We start from the raw sequence: 23,750 nt of genomic DNA on the forward strand, positions 1-23,750 counted from the left end.
AAGGACTTTACATTCTATGCTATGCTTAGATATTTTTAAGGTCAGGCTTGACAGAGCCCTGGCTGGGATGATTTAGTTGGGGATTAGGTCCTGCTTTGAGCAGGGGGTTGGACCAGATGACCTCCTGAGGTCCCTTCCAACCCTGATATTCTATGATTCTATGACATGATAGTCGTTGAAGGGCAAGAGCACAGTATAAATTATAACACAAATAGAGAAAAGCACATCTTACCTATATAGGGCTCTTCCACCTATAGTAACCAAGTTGGAAAACACACGGAAATCTGTCATGTTTTGGGGCCATGACTGAATATTCAAGAAACCTGAAGGAGATAAAATCAGATATGTTAGCAAGTGTCTCATCATCTAAACCACAGAAACTGCTTTATGACATACTTGAATTATGAAAGAATGATAAAAGGATAGCATGGGTCTGAGAAGCAGAAATAGGTGGGTAATGAATGATGCAGGATACTGTCTATGAATGTCAGTCACTATAGAATAGACTCCTCCAGAAGAGCAAAGATTTGTAAATATGTTGTTTTAGAAAACTCAGAACTAGTCCACTCCCAGAGACCAGAGATGGGAGAAGTCTTGTAATGTATGAGCAAATTCAACACTTCTTAGGTTTCCCAGCTTTTTTCTAGCAAAAGTCAGCAGACAAAATCAAGATATGCATGAGCTGAGGAACACACGTGTGAAAAACCCACATGTTAGTTGAGTTCATTTTGCTATAGCTAAATCTAATAAAATATCCCAGTTTTGAAACAGTTCTGAGAATTTGGATTTGAGGCATTGTAGTCCAGTCTCCTCTCTGCCACATGTGGCATTGTGATGTTCCAGGACAGGCAGTGACATAAATATGAATCGCTGGGGTGATATAAATATGAATCACGGGGATGGGGAGGAGTGACAGAAACACATATCATTGCGGCACGGATGCCCTCCCTAGCAGCACATGCATAGCAGGAAGACCATGAATCACACAGTCCCCAGGTGCCTGGCATCATGATGACCCTCATTTAACAAGGAACTTAAGCATGTGAATAGTCCTACTGACATCAATGGGACTTAAAGCTGTGACCTTCAATGGGACTATTTGGGTGCTTAATGTTTGCTAGTTATGTACCTTTCTGAGTTGTTGCCTATATTACCTAAGACACTTCATTATTTAGGGTGAGATCCAGAACTCACTTGCACATTGATAACTCTGCTGACCAATTGGGGTTGCTAGTGGATGTAAGTTAGGGCACAATTTGTCCCTGATTTTTGAGTGGTAAAACATTCAGGGGCATGTACTATAAGGTCATTTAAAAACGGCAAGAGCTTGCTTAAACTCCTCCCCATGATAACCATCCCACAGTGGGTAGAGCTTGTCTATGTGGTTGTTGCTTGTCCTTAATTATATATAAATCACTGGAAACAGCAGTCAATGGAGAACACAGAGCTGTGGTATTTCACTTCACGGCCCGGTGAGCTGAAACTGGAGCAAACATGGTGGAAGTTCATGAAGCACTCTATGGAGTTCGAACCATACTAGTCCCATTAAGTGTCACAAACCAATGGGACTCACAAACTAAACTCCCCCACAGCAATGAATTAAAGATATATATTTAAGTCAGAGCAGTAGGACGGAAACTTTTCCTTACAGCAACCACTTTTTCCCTATCAGGAGCCCCCCCAAAGTCCTCCTCCCATCTTGCTTGTATCTAACCAGGATCGCCTTCTTGCAAGAAGGTCCTGACCTCCTGACACCTGTTTGTATGCCCTAGGTTCAGAACCCCAGAGTTAGACGACATTCTGCATTAATAGGAACAAAGAATATGTACTTGTAAGCAACAACTGATACTGAAGAGGTTAAGAATTAAAGGTTTATCCAACTTGCGGCATAGTCAGTTAAAAATATGTATCCTTTAAATATAAACAAATGGCAAATACAAAATAAGTAAAGAGCCCTAATTATGTAGGATCACAAATGTGAGTTACCTGTTATCTCTCTGACTGTTTGGAAGATATTTAATTTCTCTGGGTCCATTGCTGCAATTGTGTGATAGGGGTCCCTGGAAGATTAGAAGGACATATTATAATGTTCTTAATATAAAATGAGCAGGCTTATGAAAGTACATTATATAGTAGCAGTATTCGGAATATCAGCACCTTGCTTTTAGGTAGCAAGTACACCAAGTCATTTTTCAATTCATTAACTTCCTGAGCCTTGAGTGTTTCCCCAGAAGTCCTGAGCCCAACATCTTTCAGTTCATCACCTTTAAAACATTTTGGGAAATATCTATGCTCATGAAAATCAAACAGCAAAGGGTTGATTATCAAAAAGTCCTGAGCTCCCGTCTTCTCTGGAAATCAGGCTTTCTCCAAGGTGTTTCAAGTTTGCCACCCCAAAATTGAGGTGCTCAAAAGAAATTTAAAAGTTTTAGCCAGAATATGCTAGTGCAGACAATGCTGGAGTTGTCTTATTTCATGACCCTTTGCCTATCACAGCATATAAAAGTAAGTAAGAGAACATTCTCCTGAAAGGTACCCCCTTAATGTAAACTTTATTACACTGTGACCCCTCCATAGAAGAATACTTATATGAAAATGCTGATCTGAAAAAAGGACAAGGAAAGGTTCTTGTGTAATACCGTGCTATGGAATGTTTGCATTCTTTAAAAAAAAGAAAAATACATCCCTGGGATGGAAGGCAACCTCAGAAAAGGTGAAGAATGCATTCCCAACGTCTCATTATTTGCCTTTCCAAGAGACGTCACTCTTGGGATTGGTATACAAGGGTAATCAAACATGCTGCCTTTACAGGCAAACCCTCAGGATTAAGTGCAGTGACAGAGTAATGGGGGTTACTTCTAACCTTTACAGAGAGCATTTCCAGGTGAACAGGAGTGAAATGAGCTCTGGAACGTAACCTAAAGCCCAGTGGACCACAGAAATATTGTACCCTTAATTTTACCAAATTGGAGCTCTCGTAAAAAAAGATGGCAGGTTTTGAGGATTCAGCATAGAAATACAATTTTTCTTTTGAAATCCATTAATTTTAAAAAAGCTCTCTTTGCTAAACATGAGACTACGGGATAAAACATCCCCATCCCAATATCAGTGAGTATTTTAGGACAAAAAAAGTTCACACCAATAAAGAAGTGAAGCCAATGTATCTTATATAACCATTTTCTCTTCTTACAAAACTGTAGGATAATACATTCTTCCCCAGCTATTCCAATTATATTTGATCATTAGGCCACTTATTTTTATTGCCATTGCACGTAAAAATCACGGAAGATGCATTTTCTGTGCATGCTGATGTTAGCTCAATCTTACCTGAGCTTTCTCTCCAAACACAGAAGATTAAGAACCTGATCCAAAGGCCACTGAAGTCAATGACAGTCCTCTGATTGACTTTAAGAGGCTTTGAATCAGGCCATAAATGAATACCTCTCATGTACCAGTGCCTTTATTAAACTAAACTGTCCTATTATGGGACTTGTAGAGAACAAGTGAGCCGCAGTTCACTAACTTCATACTGCAAGGGCCAACTTCCTGTTGATAGCTTCCTTCATTTAGCACCTTCTATGTGTGATCATAAGAACACGCAAAGAATTTTGGGTCCCAGCTAGTCTCATATGTATTTTAATCCTCGCTTCTTGAAACGTGGTAACAAAGCAGTCCTGGAAATACCATATCACCAGCATTGCTGGTGGGGATACATTCTGCACATTTAGTGCTCTAAAAACTTTTTGCGCAAACTGCTCTGGGTTATCTTTTTCTATGAATTTCCATTCCTGAATTCCAACCCCTGTCTCTGCGGTTAGGTATTAAAAATGATTTAGAGTGAGCTTATGGAAATGATTTCAGTGACTTTTTTTCTCAAGGCATACTATTTTTTAAAACTACAAAGCTTCCAGACCATCCATCACAGCCAGTACCACCTCTGGACGATAAAGGTGTCTCATTCTGTATTTCAGCCAATGCTTTCTCAGTCTCAGATTGCCAGATTGTACACACATGCATTAATGAAGTTCACTTCACTCATACACTTAGGGAGAAGCCGTGTATTAACACTGACAAAGACTACGCGCATTATCCAAAGCCTATTGAAGTTAATGGAAAGGTAACATCCATTGACGTCAATGGGCTATTCACTAGACCCTATTTATCTTAACAGGTCTTGTAAACTAACAAATGAATCAAAAGAGTGGAGATGCAATATTTTTACAAAGCTGATCTAGAAAAGGGAAGGGTAGTATACTATATGTATCTATTAATCAAAGAGCCAATACTATTTAAATAGTTAACAGTCAACTCCCCACCCAGTGAGGGTAAAATACAAACAAGCATCTTGTACTTCATTAGGCAAAGTATTTTAAAAAAACACACACATGCACACATGCTTTTAATGACCTCTGCAATTAAAATGATTCTCCCCCACTGTAAAAACTCCTCTTAATTCCCCGTTCCCCACAGACTGTTAATTCCTACGACTTGAAATATGAGAGAGTATACATTTCTAAAGAAAATAGGCTAGAATTCATCATGAATGTATGCACTCATGGAAACAACTTCCTTATTTAAAATGATGAGCGGCAAATATGTATTTGATTATTATTGCAATACACTGTCAATTTATTTAACGTACGTTTGGTTTAATTCTATTTTGCAAGTTGTTTCTGCTCTTGTAACTTCTTTTCTGTAAATATACTTTGTAAAATTTAATAAATTTAAACAAACAAACAAAAGCCCCCGCACTATAATGTTATTTTAATTCATTCTCTGAGCTCTTCTTTTTTCAAAAATGATGCATATTTCTCCAGCCTGTTCTTTTCAAGATCTGTGGCCTATTTCCAATGTAATGCTCAAGATTAAGTCCACTGTGCTGCTTAAGACTGGTATTAGTCTTTTCATGCAGGACACTGATTAGAGCATGGTATGGTTTCAACATGAATGTCACAAGCTTATATTCCACTGTTCCAACACAGCAATATATTTTAGCTTTTGTGCTTGTCTTTTATTTCTAGTCCATAATTTAGATCCTTTTTCAGAGAATATGATTTTATTCCAAGGTCATTTTTGCCCCAACTTCTTGCTTGATGCTACAGAGATTCATGAGCACAATTCAGCTCATAGTTCTGTTCTACATTTTTGCAGCTAATACCCTAAAAATACTCAAAATTACATTTCACTTAATGCATTGGCTAAAGCACACAATATGTTCAGACTCCCTTACATTTTTCTTGTGCCTTTCTTGTGTTTTCTAACCTTCTTTCTGTCATGTGAGTTTAACAAATTTATCGCAGCCTCCTTGGTTGGCCATTTGTACATATTAGAAAGTGTGAGGTGTGACCACTGACTCCTGGGTGACCCTCTTCAGTGATTCCCCAAGTCTGCCGCAGCACTTCTTTGAATCGCTTACACCTGGTTCTTTGTCCATTTCTATGCTTTATCCCATGCTACATTAACCTTTCATGCTGTAGTCCCTGCTGTGAGAGATAAGACCATCTATACAGTCAAACTCTAACTTCCCTGTTTTATCACCATCAAGCTCTAGGGTCCAGATCCAACTCCCATGGAGTCTTTACACTGACCTCAGTGTGCTCTGGATCATGCTGTAGGTGATGGTGCACTACAATTGGCCCCTATAACAAATTCAAATATTATGGAATCAGACTTCTTTCGCCTCATCCCTAAGGGCAGTCTGAAAGATACATCCTGATATAGGCCATTATGATTTTCCTACATACCAGAACACACAGGACGACTATGGAAAAATCCACCACTATTAGTCATGTCAAAATTTGGTTTCAGATCCTTTGTTGTAGTGTTGTTAACCATGCTTTCCCCATGCGGCGGCAAAGTTGCAAGCATCGATTTGGCATGGGAACGGTAATTAGATCTCAGCTCTCAACATCTGATGCTGAAAACTTTAAGGCGCCTACAGATCGGATGTAAAGATTTAAAAGCTATGTAGTGGCAGAGATAATTGAATAGTCTTTGTTGTTACCACACAGCAAAGAAAGAAATTACACTCATAACAGCAAAGTACTTGTAGTCATAACAGCAACATTTCCACATACTTGACTGTGCTAATCTATCTGCTGGATTTTGTTCTTTATGATGAGTACTGTTATACCTCACCAAAGTGGCTCCTTAATTCATCTTGGCTGATGACTGATGCTCACGTGAGGGCTGAATTAAAAAGGAGAGCTAATCATATGTTGTCCTACCAAAGATAATCCTTTCAGGATGGAAGGAAGACTGTGTGAGAAAACTGCTAGCTACCATCACCTATATCTAAAACACAGAATTTCTTTCCCCAGGAGGCCTTTCATTTGGGAAATGATGCCCATTCATACAAGATAACATCATTAGTGCTAACTGTTGACTTTAATGGTGACCAAATGAGGCACCAAAACATAATCTAAAGTGCTGATTAAGTCTTTGGTATACCTTCCTTAAGCAAGATATAACCAACTCAAACCTTGGTTCTTATAACTCTCTCTCTAAAGTTGTCTCCGAACCTTTGATAATGCTTGGAAGGATTCAAGGTACGGATATGTCTGAACCGAAACACAGGAGAAACAACCCGCTTGAGCATTGTGGGTATTTGCAATACAAACGTGAATGCACATTTCACAGCCATATCTTGTCTTATGTTCAAAGTCTAGGGGGCGGATCTTCAGCTGCTGTGCATTCTCATAGGCAAGGGAGTTATGGCCATTTAAATCAATTAAGGTTCTTCCCTCAGATCTGGATCCACATTTTGCAGATTAGGCCCATTTTTAGTTCAAGATAAGAAAATCAGTGGAAGTGAACTGTTCTCTCCCCACAATCCCTGACCAGCTGTCACTCCAATCCAGCAGCCAGGGTCTCCTAAACTGAACATATGACCCAATTGTTTTTCCTTTTCCCAGCACAAACTTTCTTTCTTATCCTTTGTTTCATAAAAGCTGAATGTGAGAATCAAGCTGGCTGTACCAGCACTTCAAAAAGTGAGCAGAAAACCAATTTATCTCAGGGCTTCTCTTTAGTCATGCATTCCTACAACCATACAAATCAGAAGTGTCCACAGCTAGTTCTGTCCCGCAGCCAGACCTGTAACATACTGTGCAAAAATGTGTTAGTGCTCACCCATGAATCCCGGTGACAAGAAAGATCAGGTTCCCGTTGATCTTGGTACAGTTTATGAACTTGTCAATGTTGTTGGAGTCAACGGTTTGAGCGGACGTCAAACTCCCTGTGCCGATGCCATCACATGCTGCCGAAACAAGAACCCCATGAAAACAACTCGCAAGAAGATTAAATGAATCAATAAATGTTTGCTCCTTATTCACCTGAGCTTTCATTTCCTCCGGGGATGGGCAGAATGGTTCTGGTAAAACAAGCATCAATTTGAGCCATTGCCCGCCCCTCAACATGAACATGAGGACAAACTTCCCAAGGAGTGAAAAATATCGCTGAGTACTTGTGATATAGACTTTTAGGCAGGAAGTGCCAATGGCATCTTCATTCCCTTTCACCATCCAACTGACATTCCAACTGGGCCTGGAAAGACTCTTGCCTCGTTAGCATCATTGCTTGGCTGTTGTATCTTTCATAAGGGGGCAACAGTGCTAGAAACTTCCCTTCAGGGTCCTTATGGCCAGTTAATTCCAACCTTGCATGCTCTGGGGTATACATTGCCCATAGGAACATCCAGTTCCCTAGATTACACAATAAAACAACATATCAATCTACCTGCCTAACTAGGCTCTAACAGTGACAGCTATCAGCAAAGCATCTGAGCCCCTCCCAGGTGTTTAAATGACAATCAGTTATTTCTCTCCTTCTGCCCAACAGGTCAGAGTAAGCACTTGAATGGAAAATGGTGTGTACATGCACATGTGCCTATGTGGGAAAGAGGTGTCTGTTGCAGGAAAGCTATGTTGTGGAGATGAATTTTGCATTCAATTTTGAACATGGTAAGGCTAGTTGTATTGATCAGCATAAGGCAGAAATCCTTGCATTTATCTGTTTCATGATGCCCTGTGTGGGGTAGCTGTTTGCTGATTGGACCAGATTTTATGTAGCTGTCTGGTGAGCTAGCTGGCATCTCCCCTGTTATGACACAGGTTTGTGGTAAGGAAAATTGGCAGTATTTTGTTCCCATTGCTGTTGAAACCTCCATATAGCAAGAAGAAGCCTCAAGACTCCCATAGACACAGAGCTGTTGGGACAGCAAAATGACTCAGGTTTCCATCTGGAAGCTTCCTGGTGAGGCAGAGGAGGGATTTAGATATTTCATCAATGCTACTGGAGGGAAGGGAGAGGGTCTCTTGTCTCTCAAAGCCATTCAGAGAGGAGGCAGGAGAACCTCAGGTCTCTGCTTTGAGAGAGCAGAAACCCAGCAGTTGTACGAGCAGTTTGCTGGGACCTCCCACAAAGATGACAATAAAGGTAGTGAAGAATCAGGGCTTTGGAAATGGTCCTGAAAGGTTCCAACAGATACGCTTTCAAACCAGTGAACATTAACAAATTCCAACCACCACCAATAACAAAAACCTACAGGTCTATTCCACTCAAATGGCCAAAAACTATCCCTATTTTTCCCAAAGAAGAAATGAGCCTTTTGACAGTATTTCCATGGTCTAGCGATAATCCTGCACTACATTATCTTTTGGAATACTCTTCTCATGGCAGCCATTGTAGTTCTATGCTCTGTGGATGCCCAAAGGCACTTAGTACTGGATATCCTAGAACTTATTCATGAATACACTTAATTTAAAAGTAATACCCTGCTTTGCTCTACGAGAGTGCAGAGTAAATTCAAGCAAGGCTATAATAAATGATAACCTACCTTTAGGACAAATGTCAGTGCAGGGTTTGCACATCTTTATACCATTTTCTTCAACCTCCATCTTGGAGCTGGGACAGGCACGTACACAAGAGCTGGAATCTACCACAAAGTTATCTGAAAGGAATAGTGCAGTGCTCAGAAACAAGCCAGTATATTAAGTAATATTGGAGGATGATTTGGGGGGTTCTGAAAATCAATATGAGTTAATTATGGCCTTGAATATTTTAATGACGGGTAAGATTTTCAGGCGCTCCTAAGTGAGTTAAGTACTTAGGAGCTTAAGTCCCACTGAAAGTTATAGAGACCAATTCTCCTTGGTGCCCATGTCACCTCTGAAAATAGGATGTAGGCACCTACGTGACGCAAACCTTTATGACAATTTTACCCAATATGATTTTGAAAAATGTTTTGAAAATATTGTCATCCCTTTTGAATCCAACTGCTGAAAATACAGCAACGGGCAGATATCTGTCTGAAGGACTTCAACAGAAGTCACATACATGCCTACAATACCCATGTGTCCTGTATATAGGGCCTTGAGAAGAAACATACTGTGGAAAGAAAAACTAATGAAGAGTTGTCGATTTTAAATACCTGAAACTACCAAGAGAGAGTGAGTTATCTTAGACTTTTTTGGGGAAAATATCCTATATGCCAGCTATCTTTTGTTTCCATAGACTGCAAGTATATTGGGTACCATTAACATAATGGAGCTATTGCTGAAATCAAAGGCATTGCTCCTAGAGTATGCTACTACTCAATGTAAGTAACAGTGGAAGAATTTAGTACTTGATATTAAGAGTCACAGTTTTTAATTGTTACCACAATGATCATGGTTTTCCCCATTGCAATTATACGGAATACCACAGTAGCGGTAAATTCTACAGTGTGATAACTGCTACGATTTTAATGGTGGCCAATAAACTTGTGTAACCCACATACCTTCTGGGTGTGGTGTTCTGTCCCATCTAATGGCACTGGGCGTGTGGGGGGGGGAAGAGAGGGGGAGAGAGAAATACAAGTCTGCTCTAGAGCTTTAGCTAACAGCCAGTTGGCTTTTAGCTCATGCGGTAGAGGCTCATGCACTAAGCTCCAGAGGTCCCAGGTTTGCTGACGACCGGGGTCTGTTGCCATTACACTTGCACTTAATTTTATGCCATGATTAGAGCTGTGCAGAATATGTGCAAAAATCCTCAAGCCAACTGCAAATCAGCCTGGGGCTGAGGGTGAGGGCTTTCTGCAAACATGGGTAGATGAAACTGAATGGCTATATCATGTGTCAACCCAGCATGAAACCAGCCCTCATCCCTATAGGCCAAGAAGAAGGCCTTCCAGTTACCGGTGGAATGACACTAATCTCCGCCTATTCTATAGAGGGGTCTTTACACTATGCCGATCATTTTAGTATCCCTGGACTTTCCAGCAGTTCATTAAGCAATGTGACTAGTATCTGTGTCATGGTTCTTCTCTCATCCTCTCCCCAGGGGAAGAAGTGTGTGCAGGGCAGTGTGTGTGTTTTGTTTGGATTTTTGTTATGCGTGCATGTGCTCTCTCACACACACACACACACAGCTACATGGTTATGTGAGAGAAGGCAATGTTAAAGAAAGGTGCCTGTCACTTAGAGAAAAAGATGAAGAGATTTGTGTTGATTCTTGGTTCTGGTAGGCACCTGAAGGCACCAAAGGTAAAGTAGTTGGATCTTAGGTACATCTGGTTGAATGAATCCTTTAGAATAATATTAATTGAAACTGCCAGAATATGATCCTTAAAACAATTAACTGCAAATGTGTGTGTCCAGCTCTAGTCCTGGGGTTTCAATGGAGGGAAGATGTTTCTAGAGTGGAATAGTAGGACCCCCTATGGGAGTGATGCTTGGTGGTCTCCCCTGTTAATTTCAGCATTCTTTTACAGTTTTATTTCCTTTAAGAAACAGACAGCTTACTTCCATCATAATGAAGATTTTAGACTGGCATACATTTTACATTTGTTTGTATCATCAAAGGGTGCACAGTAACAAGATGGGGGAAAAAACTCAGATACCCTGGCCATGGGCCCAGAATAGGAACTGGAATAGAACAGGACAGGACAGGATAGAATGCCCTTGTCAAAATATGACAGTGCTTTTCCTAATGCTTTAAGGATTGTATTCAGAATTTGTACTGTATAAAGTATCGTTATAGTTAGAGATAACCCCAAACTGGAATAGTGGATTATTAAACTCTTGAATTTAAGGAAAAGGAGGGTTACAAAATTAGTGACTCATTTCTAAATTTGGGGAAGAAAGGTCAGAACTAACTAGTCTTCATCTTTTTGGGGGAAAGAGAATATCTGAATATACTCCTAGTTAACTAACATCTAGCATGCATATAATTTATATAAACAAGTTATTTTACTGAAACGAGAATTTCTACCTTTGTAAAACCTTTTTCATTTAGTACAGATTTTCTGCTTTACTCAATAAAGGATACTTCCTAAGGTTACCAAAGCCCAAATAAGAACATAAACATAACAAGCGTTAGTCATAAAAACTGAAAGCCACTTAAGTCCCCCACCCCGCCCCTTGGGCCCTAGTACAGGGCATTTTTATAACAGCAGCCCAAAATGTCACTCTCTTTGATTAACATATAACTTCAAGGTATGACTGCCAAAGAGCATACCTGGAGCTATTACACAATTTACTTAGCTTTAAACTTAACATTGCCTAGCAATGGTTTCTTAATAGTGTTGTCCTCATGCAGAGTTGCACAGCTTGCACTTCAATGACAGTGTGAAAAAGGCAGCAGTCACGTAACTTACGTGGGCACTTTTTGACACAAAAAGCTCCGTAGGTGTATTTGGCATTGTGGTTGTGCTCCAGCTGGAAGGTGGTAGGATTGTAGACAAAAGTCTGGGGGCACTGAGTGACACATGCTCCGCTGTCGTTGAAATTCATGCAGGCCTGAAACACAAGAAAGCAAGGTTTCAGAGGGGTAGCCGTGTTAGTCTGTATCAGCAAAAAGAATGAGGGAGGACTTGTGGCACCTTAGAGACTAACATATTTATTTGGGCATAAACTTTCATGGGCTAAAACCCACTTCATCAGATGCATAGAGTGGAAAATACAGTAGGAAGATATATATATATATAGAGAGAGAGAGAGAGAGAGAGAGAACATGAAAAGATGGGGATTGCCATACCAACCCTAACGAGACAAATCAATTAAGATGGGTTATTATAAGCAGGAAAAAAAAAAAACTTTTGTAGTGATCATCAGGATGGCCCATTTCAAACAGTTGACAAGAAGGTGTGAGTAACAGTAGGGGAGATAATTAGCATGGGGAAATAGCTTTCAGTTTGTGTAATGACCCATCCACTCCTAGTCTTTATTCAAGCCTAATTTGATGGTTCCAGTTTGCAAATTAATTGCAGTTCTGCAGTTTCTCACTGGAGTCTGTTTTTGAAGTTTTTTTGTTGAAGAATTGCCACTTTTAGGTCTGTGATTCACCATGGCACCTCTGCCATGTACATTGGCCAAACCAGACTCTCGGCAAAAGAATAAATGGACACAAATCAGACGTCAAGAATTAAAACATTCAAAAGCCAGTTGGAGAATACTTCAACCTCCCTAGACACTCAGTTCCAAACTCCTCGTTCTTTTTACAAGAAAGCAAGTTGATCATGTCATACCTCCTTTTGAATTGACTTACTTCAGAGCAGAACCTTGACTATCCATTATCTACAAAGGCATTGTTGCAATTACAGTGGATGGGACAGATTGTTTTTTCCTTGTCTGCGTTTAACCACTTAAGTTTCTTCTTAAGATATTATTAAAGATATTATTATTAAAACATGTATATGTCCAAAGCCCTGAGCAATCCATTTTGAACCCATATGAACATTTTCAGTTTAAATGTAACTTGATGCCAATACATCTTCTAAAAGGGAAGCCTTATTTTCTTCATTATTCTTCTTACTATTAGCAATCAACTAATGGCAAACTTGACAGGCAGTTCCAAATCTGACAACAGCATACAGCTACTTAAGCTGCTCATATCCTGGCTGAACACACACTAATGATCTGCGCTGTAGAGGGCCAACCTTCTGATCTCTCATGGCACAGTTCAACAGAGGGACTGAAACTCCCAATTAGACAGCAATGAGGATAAGCATTTCCTTTGAGCTAGCACAGGAGGGGGTCATTTTCCTAAGTGGCAAGTGTAACCAGGTCAGTTAATTCACACACTGGGAAGGGAAAATAGGATTCAATATTCAGGCTCGACCATACATTACTGAGAGAGGACAAGGCCCTGACACATGAGGAGTCAAGTGTGTGGATAAAAAGGATAGATGAACCTAGGGAAAAAATAAATTGAATATGCAAGACTTGTACCTAGATATGTGAGAAAACACTGATTTCTCCATTCTCTACCATTCTGTATCTTGCCTATTGTATCGGTCACAGTTGATAAGAAACGCAGACAGCAAAACTCTCAAATTAGAAAAATCCTGTCTGGTTTCAAGTTTTACATGAAAGGTTTATGCAAATAATTTGGGCCAGTGGAGGTCACCCCAATTCTGCCCCAGGATCCTCCTTGTATGGTTGGCAATAGGATTGTGCCTCCCCACGTAACTTTATATATCTTCCGGCAGCCTGATGGCCTCAAAACCTCTTTGGCCTTGGTATACAGCGTTCTGGTCAGCAACTAGCCAGCTGGTTCCTCTCTCTGTCTTGCTTCTTCAAAGAGCTAGCAAGAAGGGTCACAGCCCCCATGCCCAGGGAGGAACTTCAGAGCACTCCTCTCACATTCAGAAGCAGGAGGACTGGGCAAGGCTCTTCTGGCTCTGCTGCCTCGTCTCAAAGCCCTTACCTCAGTCCAGGGCCTGAGTTGCCTCAGAAGGCATCACAGAGGTGGGATGAGGATGGGGCCAGTTGGGCCAAACCTGAAGATTTCAGGAAGGGAGAAGGTGGTAATACCTTTCCCCCAGAAGACTAGAAGGGGATATATAAGTGCTGTTGAAGGGAGAGGGCCCACCTGGGAGAGTCAGGATGAAATCGTCAGACTTGTATGGAGTTCTTTGGTTCCCATGATCCTCTTGAGTTGACAGACTATCTCAGAGGTGGGCAAACTACAGCCCGCGGGCCACATCCAGCTCGTGGGAGCTTCCTGCCCAGCCCCTGAGCTCCCAGCTGGGGAGGCTAGCCCCTGGCCCCACCCCTGCTATCCCTCCTCCCCTGCAGCCACGCCGCCGTGCCATCAGTGCTCTGGCCTGCCGCTCCTGCTGGGCAGCGTGGGCGGCGTGGCTGGCTCCGGCTAGGCGGTGGGGCTGCGAGCTCTTATTGCTCTGAGTGGCATGGTAAGGGGGCGGGCAGTGGGGGGGGGGGGCAGGTCGGATAAGGGGCAGGGAGTTCCGGGGGGGCAGTCAGGGGACAGGGAATGGGGGGGTTGGATAGGCATGGGAGTCCCGGGGGGGCCTGTCAGGGGTCGGGGGTGTGGACAGGGGTCAGGGCAGTCAGGGGAAAGGCAGCAGGGGGGGTTGGATAGGAGTGGGGTCCCGGGGGGCGGGCGGTTAGGGTCAGGGGGGATCTCAGGCGACAGGGAGCAGAGGGGGTTTGGAAGCATCAGGGGTTCTGAGGGGGGCAGTCAGGGGGCGGGAAGTGGGAGGGGGCAGATAGGGGGCGGGGGCCAGGCCACTTGGGGAGGCACAGCCTTTCCTACCCGGCCCTCCATAGAGTTTCACAACCCCGATGTGGCCCTCGAGCCAAAAAGTTTGCCCTTCGCTGGCCTATCTAAACCGAACCTGCCATTTTTGGTTCATCAGAATCATGTATTTGAAAATAGGCTGTAATTTTACAACTCTAGGATTAATTCACCAGAATCAGTGCATTTGATTTAGTTAATTCCCAATAAAGGTAAGTTCTATGGTTGGATCAGGCCCTAAAAGGAGAATCATGTCTCCACTCCAGATTTATTTTCACCCCAGGTCTGAGAACATCATTAAACCTGTGTGTGTGTAAATACCATGAAACAGCTATGCCACAGGATGGCTATTGGCTTGCTTTCAAAGGTGAATGCACAGATTAATGAACGCCAGTGGGCCGAGGAGTATGGGAGAACTTTTCCCAGCAACATTAAGAACATTTTTACAACAGGATATTATTACAGGCTTCGAGAGGCTGCCATAATGTGCCAAAGGGTTTCTTAATGCACCCTGAGCTGTACTTTTGTTTACTAATAAAGACTAATTTACTTTGTTTCCTCAGCACATTTTCCACATCCACTGTTGTCTTAGCAAGTACGTCATCACCAGCATGACCATCCTCTGGTGATGACCTTAGTAAATGCATAATCAGAATGAGGCACACCGATGATACATTACTCAAAGAGATGACACTTTCCAGGAAGAATCTATTAAAAACCAATCTAGAAGACTCAGGAAGTTTTAATTTATTGCTGTAAAACTTTGTGTACACTCATCACTGTTTCACTAACATATGCAGAACTTACCGCACTTGTTTCTAAATGTGCCCAAGACGCATATGAAAGCAAAGCAAACAACAAAATGCATAGGGAAAAGTCAAGGTGCAGATCTCAATTAAAAAGGAAATAGCTACATTTTCTCCAAGATGTTGATCCAGTGTCCCTGCATGTCCCCCACTACAGCCCCAAAGGGTAACACTTCTAGCCCATCACATGTTAGGAAGGAAATGAGTAGTTCTCAAAGCTGTTGAACACTAAGGCTTTGATTCTCATTTATACTAAGTGCTCCTGGCATCCCTCTGGGGCCCTTTGTATTTTCACACTGGAGCAGCACAAAAGTGCTAACATGATTTTTAGCACAGGCATTTCCATAATTGCTACAGAGAAGCTCCAGAAAAATATGAAGTGTTCAATGGCCCGTAGAAATCACATTTTCTCCTGTGCGCTGTGGTGTTACAGAGATAAGACTGTAACAAATACATGGCCTCCTAACACTTCAGGAAGGATAGGTGTGTGGTTAAAGGGATAGATCGGGACTCAGAAGATATGGGATCAAGTCATAGCTCTGCCACTGACTTCTGAAGTGGCCTTGTGCAAGTTACTTCACAAGTCCCCCAGCTGTAAAATGGGTAATAATACTTTATCTCATAGTTTGTCTAGTTAGACTGTGGGGGAGAGGGACTGTCTCTTACTGGGTCTGATGGAAAGCCCACTGAAGTCAACGTAAGGGCTTCCACAGACTTCCTGTTAACTTTGAACGATGCCCACTATGTGTATTTTCAATACTGTGTTAAGTAGGACCCCGGTCGCAGATGGCAGCTTTAGTCGCTCGCTGCTGTAATACAAATAACAATAATGTGATGGCTGTCACTATGCTGCACTCCAAGGCCAAACAGAATTTCACAGTGGAGACAGGGACAGAACTAGACCTGTACACTGCAAAGCACAGGCCCTTACCACTAGAGCTAAAGGAGAAGATCTGTGTGCCTGTGACACAGTTGAATAGTTCTGCTTCCATCCAAGAGAGGCAAATGTACACATACATTCTAGCCAGTCCATTACTATCTATTGGGCTATAACATGAAATATACAAGATTAGCACAGCTTATGCCATGCACAATCGTCTTTCCTTATGCTATCTGACAGAGATTTTCAAAGAGGTCTAAGAGTTCAGCTTCCATTTCCTCTGAAAACCTCACCCTCTATGCTCGTATATTAGCATAGGTTAGTTCAGAACCTAACCTGAAATTACTAGGGAAAATTTAGGTGTGTACCCAGCTTCCACTGAAGATATGAACAGACTGTGTGTCTTTGTGGGGTAGTGTGATGAAGGTACATGAATCTCTTTCCTCCATAATAGAAGAAAAGGCTGCTTTCTGAGTTACACAACTAATTGACTGCATCTCGAAAGAATTTGGCCATACTGAGAATGTCTGAGAAAATTAAGCTCCTGGTTCAGTTTTAACCCTTTTTCTTTTTGAAAGGGTGTATTGTGTGCCTTTGGATTTTAGTGAATAGGAAACAATTTTTCTTCTCTTTCTTCTAAGACGCACACCCCAGTTGAACAGGTGAATTAGTTTAAACACAGTCTGGGAAGCATAAAAAAACATTTTAACTTAGAAGCCAAACTGTATTGTCAAACTTCAGACAAAAAAAACAAAAGCAAAATACATTATGTGTGTGTGTGTGTTATATATATAAACCCTTCAGCCCAAAATGTAATGGCAAACTCCTATAAAAATTCCCCACCATCTATAAGAGATAATTTTAGAAAAGTGAAAGATAAAAATCACATAGATTAGCATATAAATGGTTCCCAATCTGTATTTGTAAATCTCATAAATCTTTTAATGAGTAATGTAAGATGATAAATAATGTAAATGTAATGGGAAAAATATGAAATGATAAAATGTGCAGCTAAAAGCTTGAAACTTAGAGGTAATTCAATTAAAGGTGACAAAAAATCATGAATTTTATGGATTAAAGGATAAACACTTGCACCGTGGCCGGTGGGATGAGGGAAATTAGGTAACTCCCAAACATACAAAGCAATCAGTGTCTTTAGGTCCGGAACAGCCTCCAGCGCATTCCCGATGGCAGCAGTCACTGACGTACGGCCCGTAGCAACGTCCATCGCATTGCTCTGCACACACTGTCTTTGTCACTGGAAAGGACAGAGGAATCAGCTGTCAAGAGAGAGCCATTTGAACTGGACAGGGATATTGAAAAAAAAAAAAAACAAATCAACAAAGACAATGGAGTATTAAGAAGAAAACATCTGATTCTCTATAATAACCTCTAGCCCAGGGGTTACTCATGTCCTGTGTAATATCCCATCTACAAAGGAACATGAAAATGCCCAGGCGGTAAGACAGGTATGTCTGGATTTATGAGGATTTGTTCTCTTAACCTAGGGAAGTCAGCGTAAATCCTGAATCTCTAATTTTCAGGGAGTTAGCAAAGGTTGATGTCTGGCTAGGAAAAAGCCTATTGTGATATGAATCGCTTTTAATGCGGTTTTCCGTAAAGAATGACAGGGGTATGCAACAATATTCAGAAACTCAGAGTTAGTTCAGCAAAATCATAGGGCCACATTTTGCCCCCAACAAGCACCCATGTAGTCAATGCGGTTGAATGGGTCTATCAGAGCAGCATATAGGTCATGTACTGTAACATACCATATCAATTTTCTACATTTTTTTGGGGAAATGCTACACTCTAGCCTAAATTTCAGACAGAAAGGACTACATTCAGCCCTGTTGTAAGCCTTTAATGGCATTACCCTCATCTATGCCAGGGCTGAATTTGATCTAATGTGTCAGGAACCAACTGAGTATCTTCTGTTTCTCTGTACTTATGCATCACCGTGTTCTTTAAAACATAAGCAATTGTGGTGCTTAAAAGCTGCATCAACCACGGGACATTTCCTTTCCTAACTGATTTCAGTGGCACTAGGATTTAGCCCAAGGTCTTCCACATTACCACAAAAAAAAAAAAAAAATCTAAATCAAACCCTCTACATTTTATTCCGCAAAGTAAGACCTCTTCTCCAGGTGAAAGAACTATTGGTCCACACTCATAAAACATGAGAGAAGTTTGATACTTATAAAAACAGGTACAATTCCTGATTCCTGGTGATTCAAAGTGAGTAGTCAGCAACCAGGCAGTGCTCTTCAATGTAATAGTTAGACTGAACTTACTGAACTCTGTCTACTTGAAACATGAATCTCTCTTCAATGATTCATTGTATTAAAAGGCTGTAAAAGGTGGTTTTTGGAGTTCTCAGTAAGAAATTGGAAAAGTTCACTGAGGGCTCAGTTTTATTTTTTGTAAGATGAAACGTACACTTTGCTTTGCCACAAACTCATAATGATCTTCCCTTTGTAGCCCTGCTTCTCATACTGAAGGATCCCAAAGCACTACAGAATTGATCTGGTACATAGACTATGCACAGGAACCACTTCATCAAAGCCGAAAATACAACCGCCTCTGGATGAAATACAGCCCCGCTATGCAAAGGACAGAAAGTGAGAAATAGTGTTTCTGATTGAAATGGCAGATGGAATTCAGGTGGGCAGAATTTTAGTAACCAAACTAGAATTTGCCCAATGTATGGGGATGAACGCTACTGCTCTGACAAAGGACAGTTTGTGGTTTAAGAATGACAATACATGACTAGGACCAGAGTTTTGAATCTCACCCAAAATACTTGAGTTTGAATTCACCTGCAGCAGTGCTGAGCTCCCTCATGACATGATGGGGCACTAGTTCAGTATTGACCGAGGCAAAAAGTGCTACCTCTTTAATCCCTGGCACTGCTTCCTGAAACACATGGGTGTCTTTAGGGATAACAAGAGGCAGTGTAGAGGTGGATAATGCACTAGACTGGGAGTCAGGAGACCTGTGTTCTAATCCCAGTTCTGACACTCACCTTGGGCAAATCACTTTACCTCTGTTTCCCTTCACATATTTTGTCTACCTTGTCTCTTTATACTGCAAGCTCTCTGGTGCCACGGTCTCTCCCCATATGTCTATACAGTGCAATGGAGCCTCTAAATTGGTTGAGGCTTCTAAGTGTTAACGTGGTACAAATAATGCTAATCATACCACAGTCACATACAAAGCCGATTAAATCCCATTTGGCTTGTGAACTATGACAGGGTCCCAGCACACCACAGTCTGGCTGTAGGACATAGTACATAGGGACTCTGTTTAATGGGGAAAAATAGGAGACGTTAACAGTTTACAGGGAACCCTACCGACCATTAGATGGGGAACTTCAGCAAGTTCTGGTTCAAGCTGACTGTGGCAGAGGAGCAATGATGCTACACTCCTATAATTAACCTTAACTGACCACTTTGTTCTAAAGCAGTTCATTGCTTGTGAATGGAAAATATTTTTCAAGTGCTCAACAAAAAAATACCAAAACCTCCTACCAACTGTCTTCTCTACACTTATTTTAATAAATTGCTGATTTCTCATACGTAAAAAAAACTATATTTAAGAAAATACAGGATTTGTGTAGTGTAAATGAACCCATTTTTCAATGTGAAGTCCCCTCGCTATCTATTAGAACTTTAGATAATGCAAAAAACTATTTAAAGACCTTACATTTATGTATGGAATAAAGGTGTAAATAAGCAAAGAGAAGGTAAGAAGCAATCATCATTTAAGATCTAAAGGAGTAAAGTGATGCACTCAGAATAATTTTATCCATCCTGATAACTAAGACAAGCTCATGGATAGAAAATATTTTCTTTGTGACTTATGCAAACTGAATCGCAGCACAAATGGAAGATTTCTGTAAAGCAAACCCACTTACTGCCAACTTACTAGTAGAAAGAACAGACAGACCTTATTTAAATTACTTTAAATAAACATATATCAATGCAATCTCAAAACACATATGCAAATCAATAAATATATCTAAGCTCAACTGGTGATCTGCAGTACATAACCACCATGCTAATATGAACTGATAGGGTCTGATCCTCAGAAGGTGTAATTTAAGTCAATGGAAGTACGCTGATTTACAACAGCTGAGAATTTCCTCATATTGTACTGTGTCTGTCTTTCAATAGCATTTCATTATTCAATATATTTATTAATTGGTATATACAGATAAATAAAACTCATCAGTGTAAGTAAGTTTCTAATGAAAGCCTATCTATTTTACTATAGTCTGAAAGTTTGGTACAATGTTAACTCCCATGTGAATATTGGTACCTTCTAACTCTTTTTAACAAAAAATTCACTACAAATGTGACTCTTAGTGCTCTGTTTAAAGCACATAGCACACATGTGGTTGATGTAAAATAATAAGGAATGATTGTAATAAACAATCCAAGGTGTTATAGGTAGGAATGGGAGGAAGCATCGGGATAAAATAAGAACCACTGTGTGCTTAACCCTTTCAGAGCTCACTAAATCTTTTTGTAAATTCTATAATGTATGATAATTTTCCCCCCTCTTCATTTCTTCATGGCTCTCCAGTTTCTAGATGTGAGCTTGGGTTAGAAGCAGAAATACTGGATTTTTTCAATGCAAAGCTATTCTCGCGAGATATTTGAATTGGCTGATATAAAGTAGCACCAGAAAACTAGAGAGAAACCACGATTTTAGAAAATTTACAACCTAATTTCTGGATCAAAGACATTTGATTAATTTCAGATTATAACTTCAGAAAAGTCTCTGAAATTCTTAGATACTTATCCAAATTAAGCTGAATCTTTTGTAGGTTTATCCATCACTAGTCATAAAAAGTTTTACTACTTTATTATCAACCCATTTTTTTAAGTGAGAGAGTTGGTACTGCCACAAATTTTGCCGTATGATTAGGTTTGGTTCCAATCAATGCCCAGTTTTAAATACATGAAGGTTACTTATCTATAATCGGAGTCCTTTGAGACAGCTCTGCATATTCACATTAATGGGTACCACCCCACCAAGCTGTGCCTTACAGTAAAAGCCTCTTCTAGCAGTGTAAACTAGAGCCCTCCCATGCCCCCCACTCCAACCCCTCCCCTCAGCATCATGATCTACTCAGGATGAGGCCAGAAAGAGGGCTGAGTGCTCTCACCACCTCATTTCCTTCCACCACAAAGCCAGAGGCACAGACAACAGGGACTCTGACAGAGGGGGGAAGGTGGGTGGGAAGGGTGAATATGCAGAGCCATCTTGAAGAACTCCGGTTACAGGTAAGAAACCTTCATTTCTGCTTCTAGTGGCTCTGCATATTTCCACTTATGGGATAGTCTGATAAGCACTGCTGCACCTAATCTGGAGGTGGGAACAGAGTCCTCATTGACCAGAGGCTGAAGCACTGTCTTGCTGAATCCAGCATCCTCTGGCAGAAAAGCTCTGCCTTCTATGGACTCCAATATGGCACCTATAAAAGGGATCTTTTGTGAAGGGCAGAGGATTGACTTTGGGTGGCTGAGAAAGAGACTGAGGTCTGAAAAGAGATTGGTGGTGAAGACAATATGGTTTAACGGATCCTCATGTAAGGACGACTTTGGTAGCCAGTCCTCTAAATAGGGGTAAACAAAAATACACTCATTCCTCAGATAAGCTGCCAGCACAAAGAGACATTTTGTAAAAACTCTGGGTGCCACTGAAAGGCCAAATGAAAGACCATGTACAGGAAGTGGTGATTGTCCACCACAAATCGAAGGTACTTGCAATGATTTTGCAGAATAGAAATATGTCCTTTGCACTGAGTTGTGAACCAGTCCATGACTAACAGCAAAGGAATTATGGTGGCCAGAATCCAACATGTGGAATTAAAACTTCCAAATGTATTTATTTAAATCCCTTAAATCCAGTATCAGTCAAAAAAAAAAAACCCAACCCACCAATCATTTTTCTGCACCAGGGAATAAAATCCCTGGCCCCTCAGGTATTCAGGAACCTCCACAACTGCTCCTATCAGAAGTAATTTTTTCACTTCTGTGATAAGCACCACCTCAGGAGAATGGTCCATGAAGAAGGAGGGTATGGGAGTTGGGAGGTGGCAAAATTCTTAGTTGTATGGCATAGCCCCTTTCTACAATCTCTAGAATCTATTGCATCACTGTAATTTGCCTCCATTTGTTGATGAAGTGGACTAGCCTGTCTCCAAAGCAAAGGGTACATTGGTCTCATCTGACTGGTTCTCAACTCCTGATTGTCCCTTCAGAACCGATGCTTGTTATGCTGTGATGATGACGATGATAAGGAAGCAGTTTGTTTAGATTCAGATCTTGGCTTGAAAAGTCTTTTCCTACAGTGGCCCTAGGAGGATACTGGTATTGCTGGGTCACCAAAAGATAAGATTCCTTTAGCAGAAGTAATCAAACCCAGAAAGTGAGCTGTCAATCTCAGGTCCTTCAGTTTTCCCAGTCCCTCTTCTCAATTAAAAAAAAAACTGCCTTCAAAAGGAAGATCCTCCAGCTTAATTCTAGTGCCCATAGCTAGGCAGGAGAAATGAAGCCATATGTACCACCTGATGATGGTCAAAACAGACACAAGTGCTCTGGCAGCAGAGTCTGAAGCATCAACCGAGATGCTGGGTGCATGATTGGCTACATCCTGGCCCTACGTTACATTGGTTTTCACCAACCTTCTTCTGTTATCAGACAAGTCTGGTAAAAACAATGTCATACTTCCCAGAGATGTAACTGGTAACAGGCCATGACCGCCTGATAATTAGCTATCCATAGCGAGGGATGATGAAGAGAATATCTTTCTCCCTTACAAATCAGTCCTTTCCCTCTCTTTATCAGCTGGGGTGGGACATGATAGTCCAAATCTCACTGTGTTTCTGGAAGCAGCTACCTTGGGGACAGGGTGGCTGTGAAAGCAAAAAAGCCCCTCAGAGGGTATCTGATACAGCTTGTCAGCTTTCTTAGAAACAGGTTGGCAAGAAGCAGGGGTGGTCCACATGGATTTAGCCGGCTGTAGCAAACCATCCATAATGGATACAGATATTCTACTAGTTGTAGTAGCCCAGAGAATATCGCACACCAGGTGACAAGTCTCTTCTGCAGGCACTGCAGGAAGATTTGAAGTTGACACTATATGATCCACAAAGTTATGGAACTCCATAGTGTCCTTGGAAGGAGAGGAGGATGAAGCCACCCCCACATGTTCATCCCGTGATAAATCAGGCTTATAGTCCATTTCCAAATGCTCCTGACCGAAGACAGAAGGCACCTCCTTGTCTTCTTACTCAAAAAGTGTTTAACGCATCACTGTCTGTAATGTCAACAGATTCAGAGGAGTGGAATTCAAGATTTCTGGACTGCTAAATTCTTAACAGAAGAAACTCTCCATCCACTCGGACGGTAATTAAACTCATGAGGTGGCTTCTAGTAAGGCTATGGGCCCCGCGTTGCTAGTCACCCCAACAATTAGGGTTTGGGAATATGCCTTCAGGAGGAGGACCAAAGAGTGGTATAAAGCAAACCACAGGT

The 23,750-nt window shown here is 41.2% G+C and overlaps 1 protein-coding gene across 6 annotated transcripts in view; it reads right to left on the reverse strand.

Moving 5' to 3' along the window:
• The window catches only part of ERBB4 (erb-b2 receptor tyrosine kinase 4), a 974,133-nt gene that overhangs the window by 229,533 nt on the left and 720,850 nt on the right, over window positions 1-23,750 (reverse strand). For all 6 annotated transcript variants that reach the window (XM_073306718.2, XM_073306716.2, XM_073306720.2 and 3 more), the window contains exons 6-11: window positions 17,343-17,461; window positions 11,636-11,777; window positions 8,837-8,950; window positions 7,132-7,258; window positions 1,987-2,060; window positions 233-323 (exon numbers count right to left, since the gene is read on the reverse strand). In XM_073306718.2, the coding sequence (XP_073162819.1) occupies window positions 233-323; window positions 1,987-2,060; window positions 7,132-7,258; window positions 8,837-8,950; window positions 11,636-11,777; window positions 17,343-17,461 (667 nt within the window). The remainder of the gene's footprint in view (window positions 1-232; window positions 324-1,986; window positions 2,061-7,131; window positions 7,259-8,836; window positions 8,951-11,635; window positions 11,778-17,342; window positions 17,462-23,750) is intronic.

Source organism: Lepidochelys kempii, chromosome 11, assembly GCF_965140285.1.
Source record: "Lepidochelys kempii isolate rLepKem1 chromosome 11, rLepKem1.hap1, whole genome shotgun sequence".
NCBI classification, from domain to species: Eukaryota; Metazoa; Chordata; order Testudines; family Cheloniidae; genus Lepidochelys; species Lepidochelys kempii.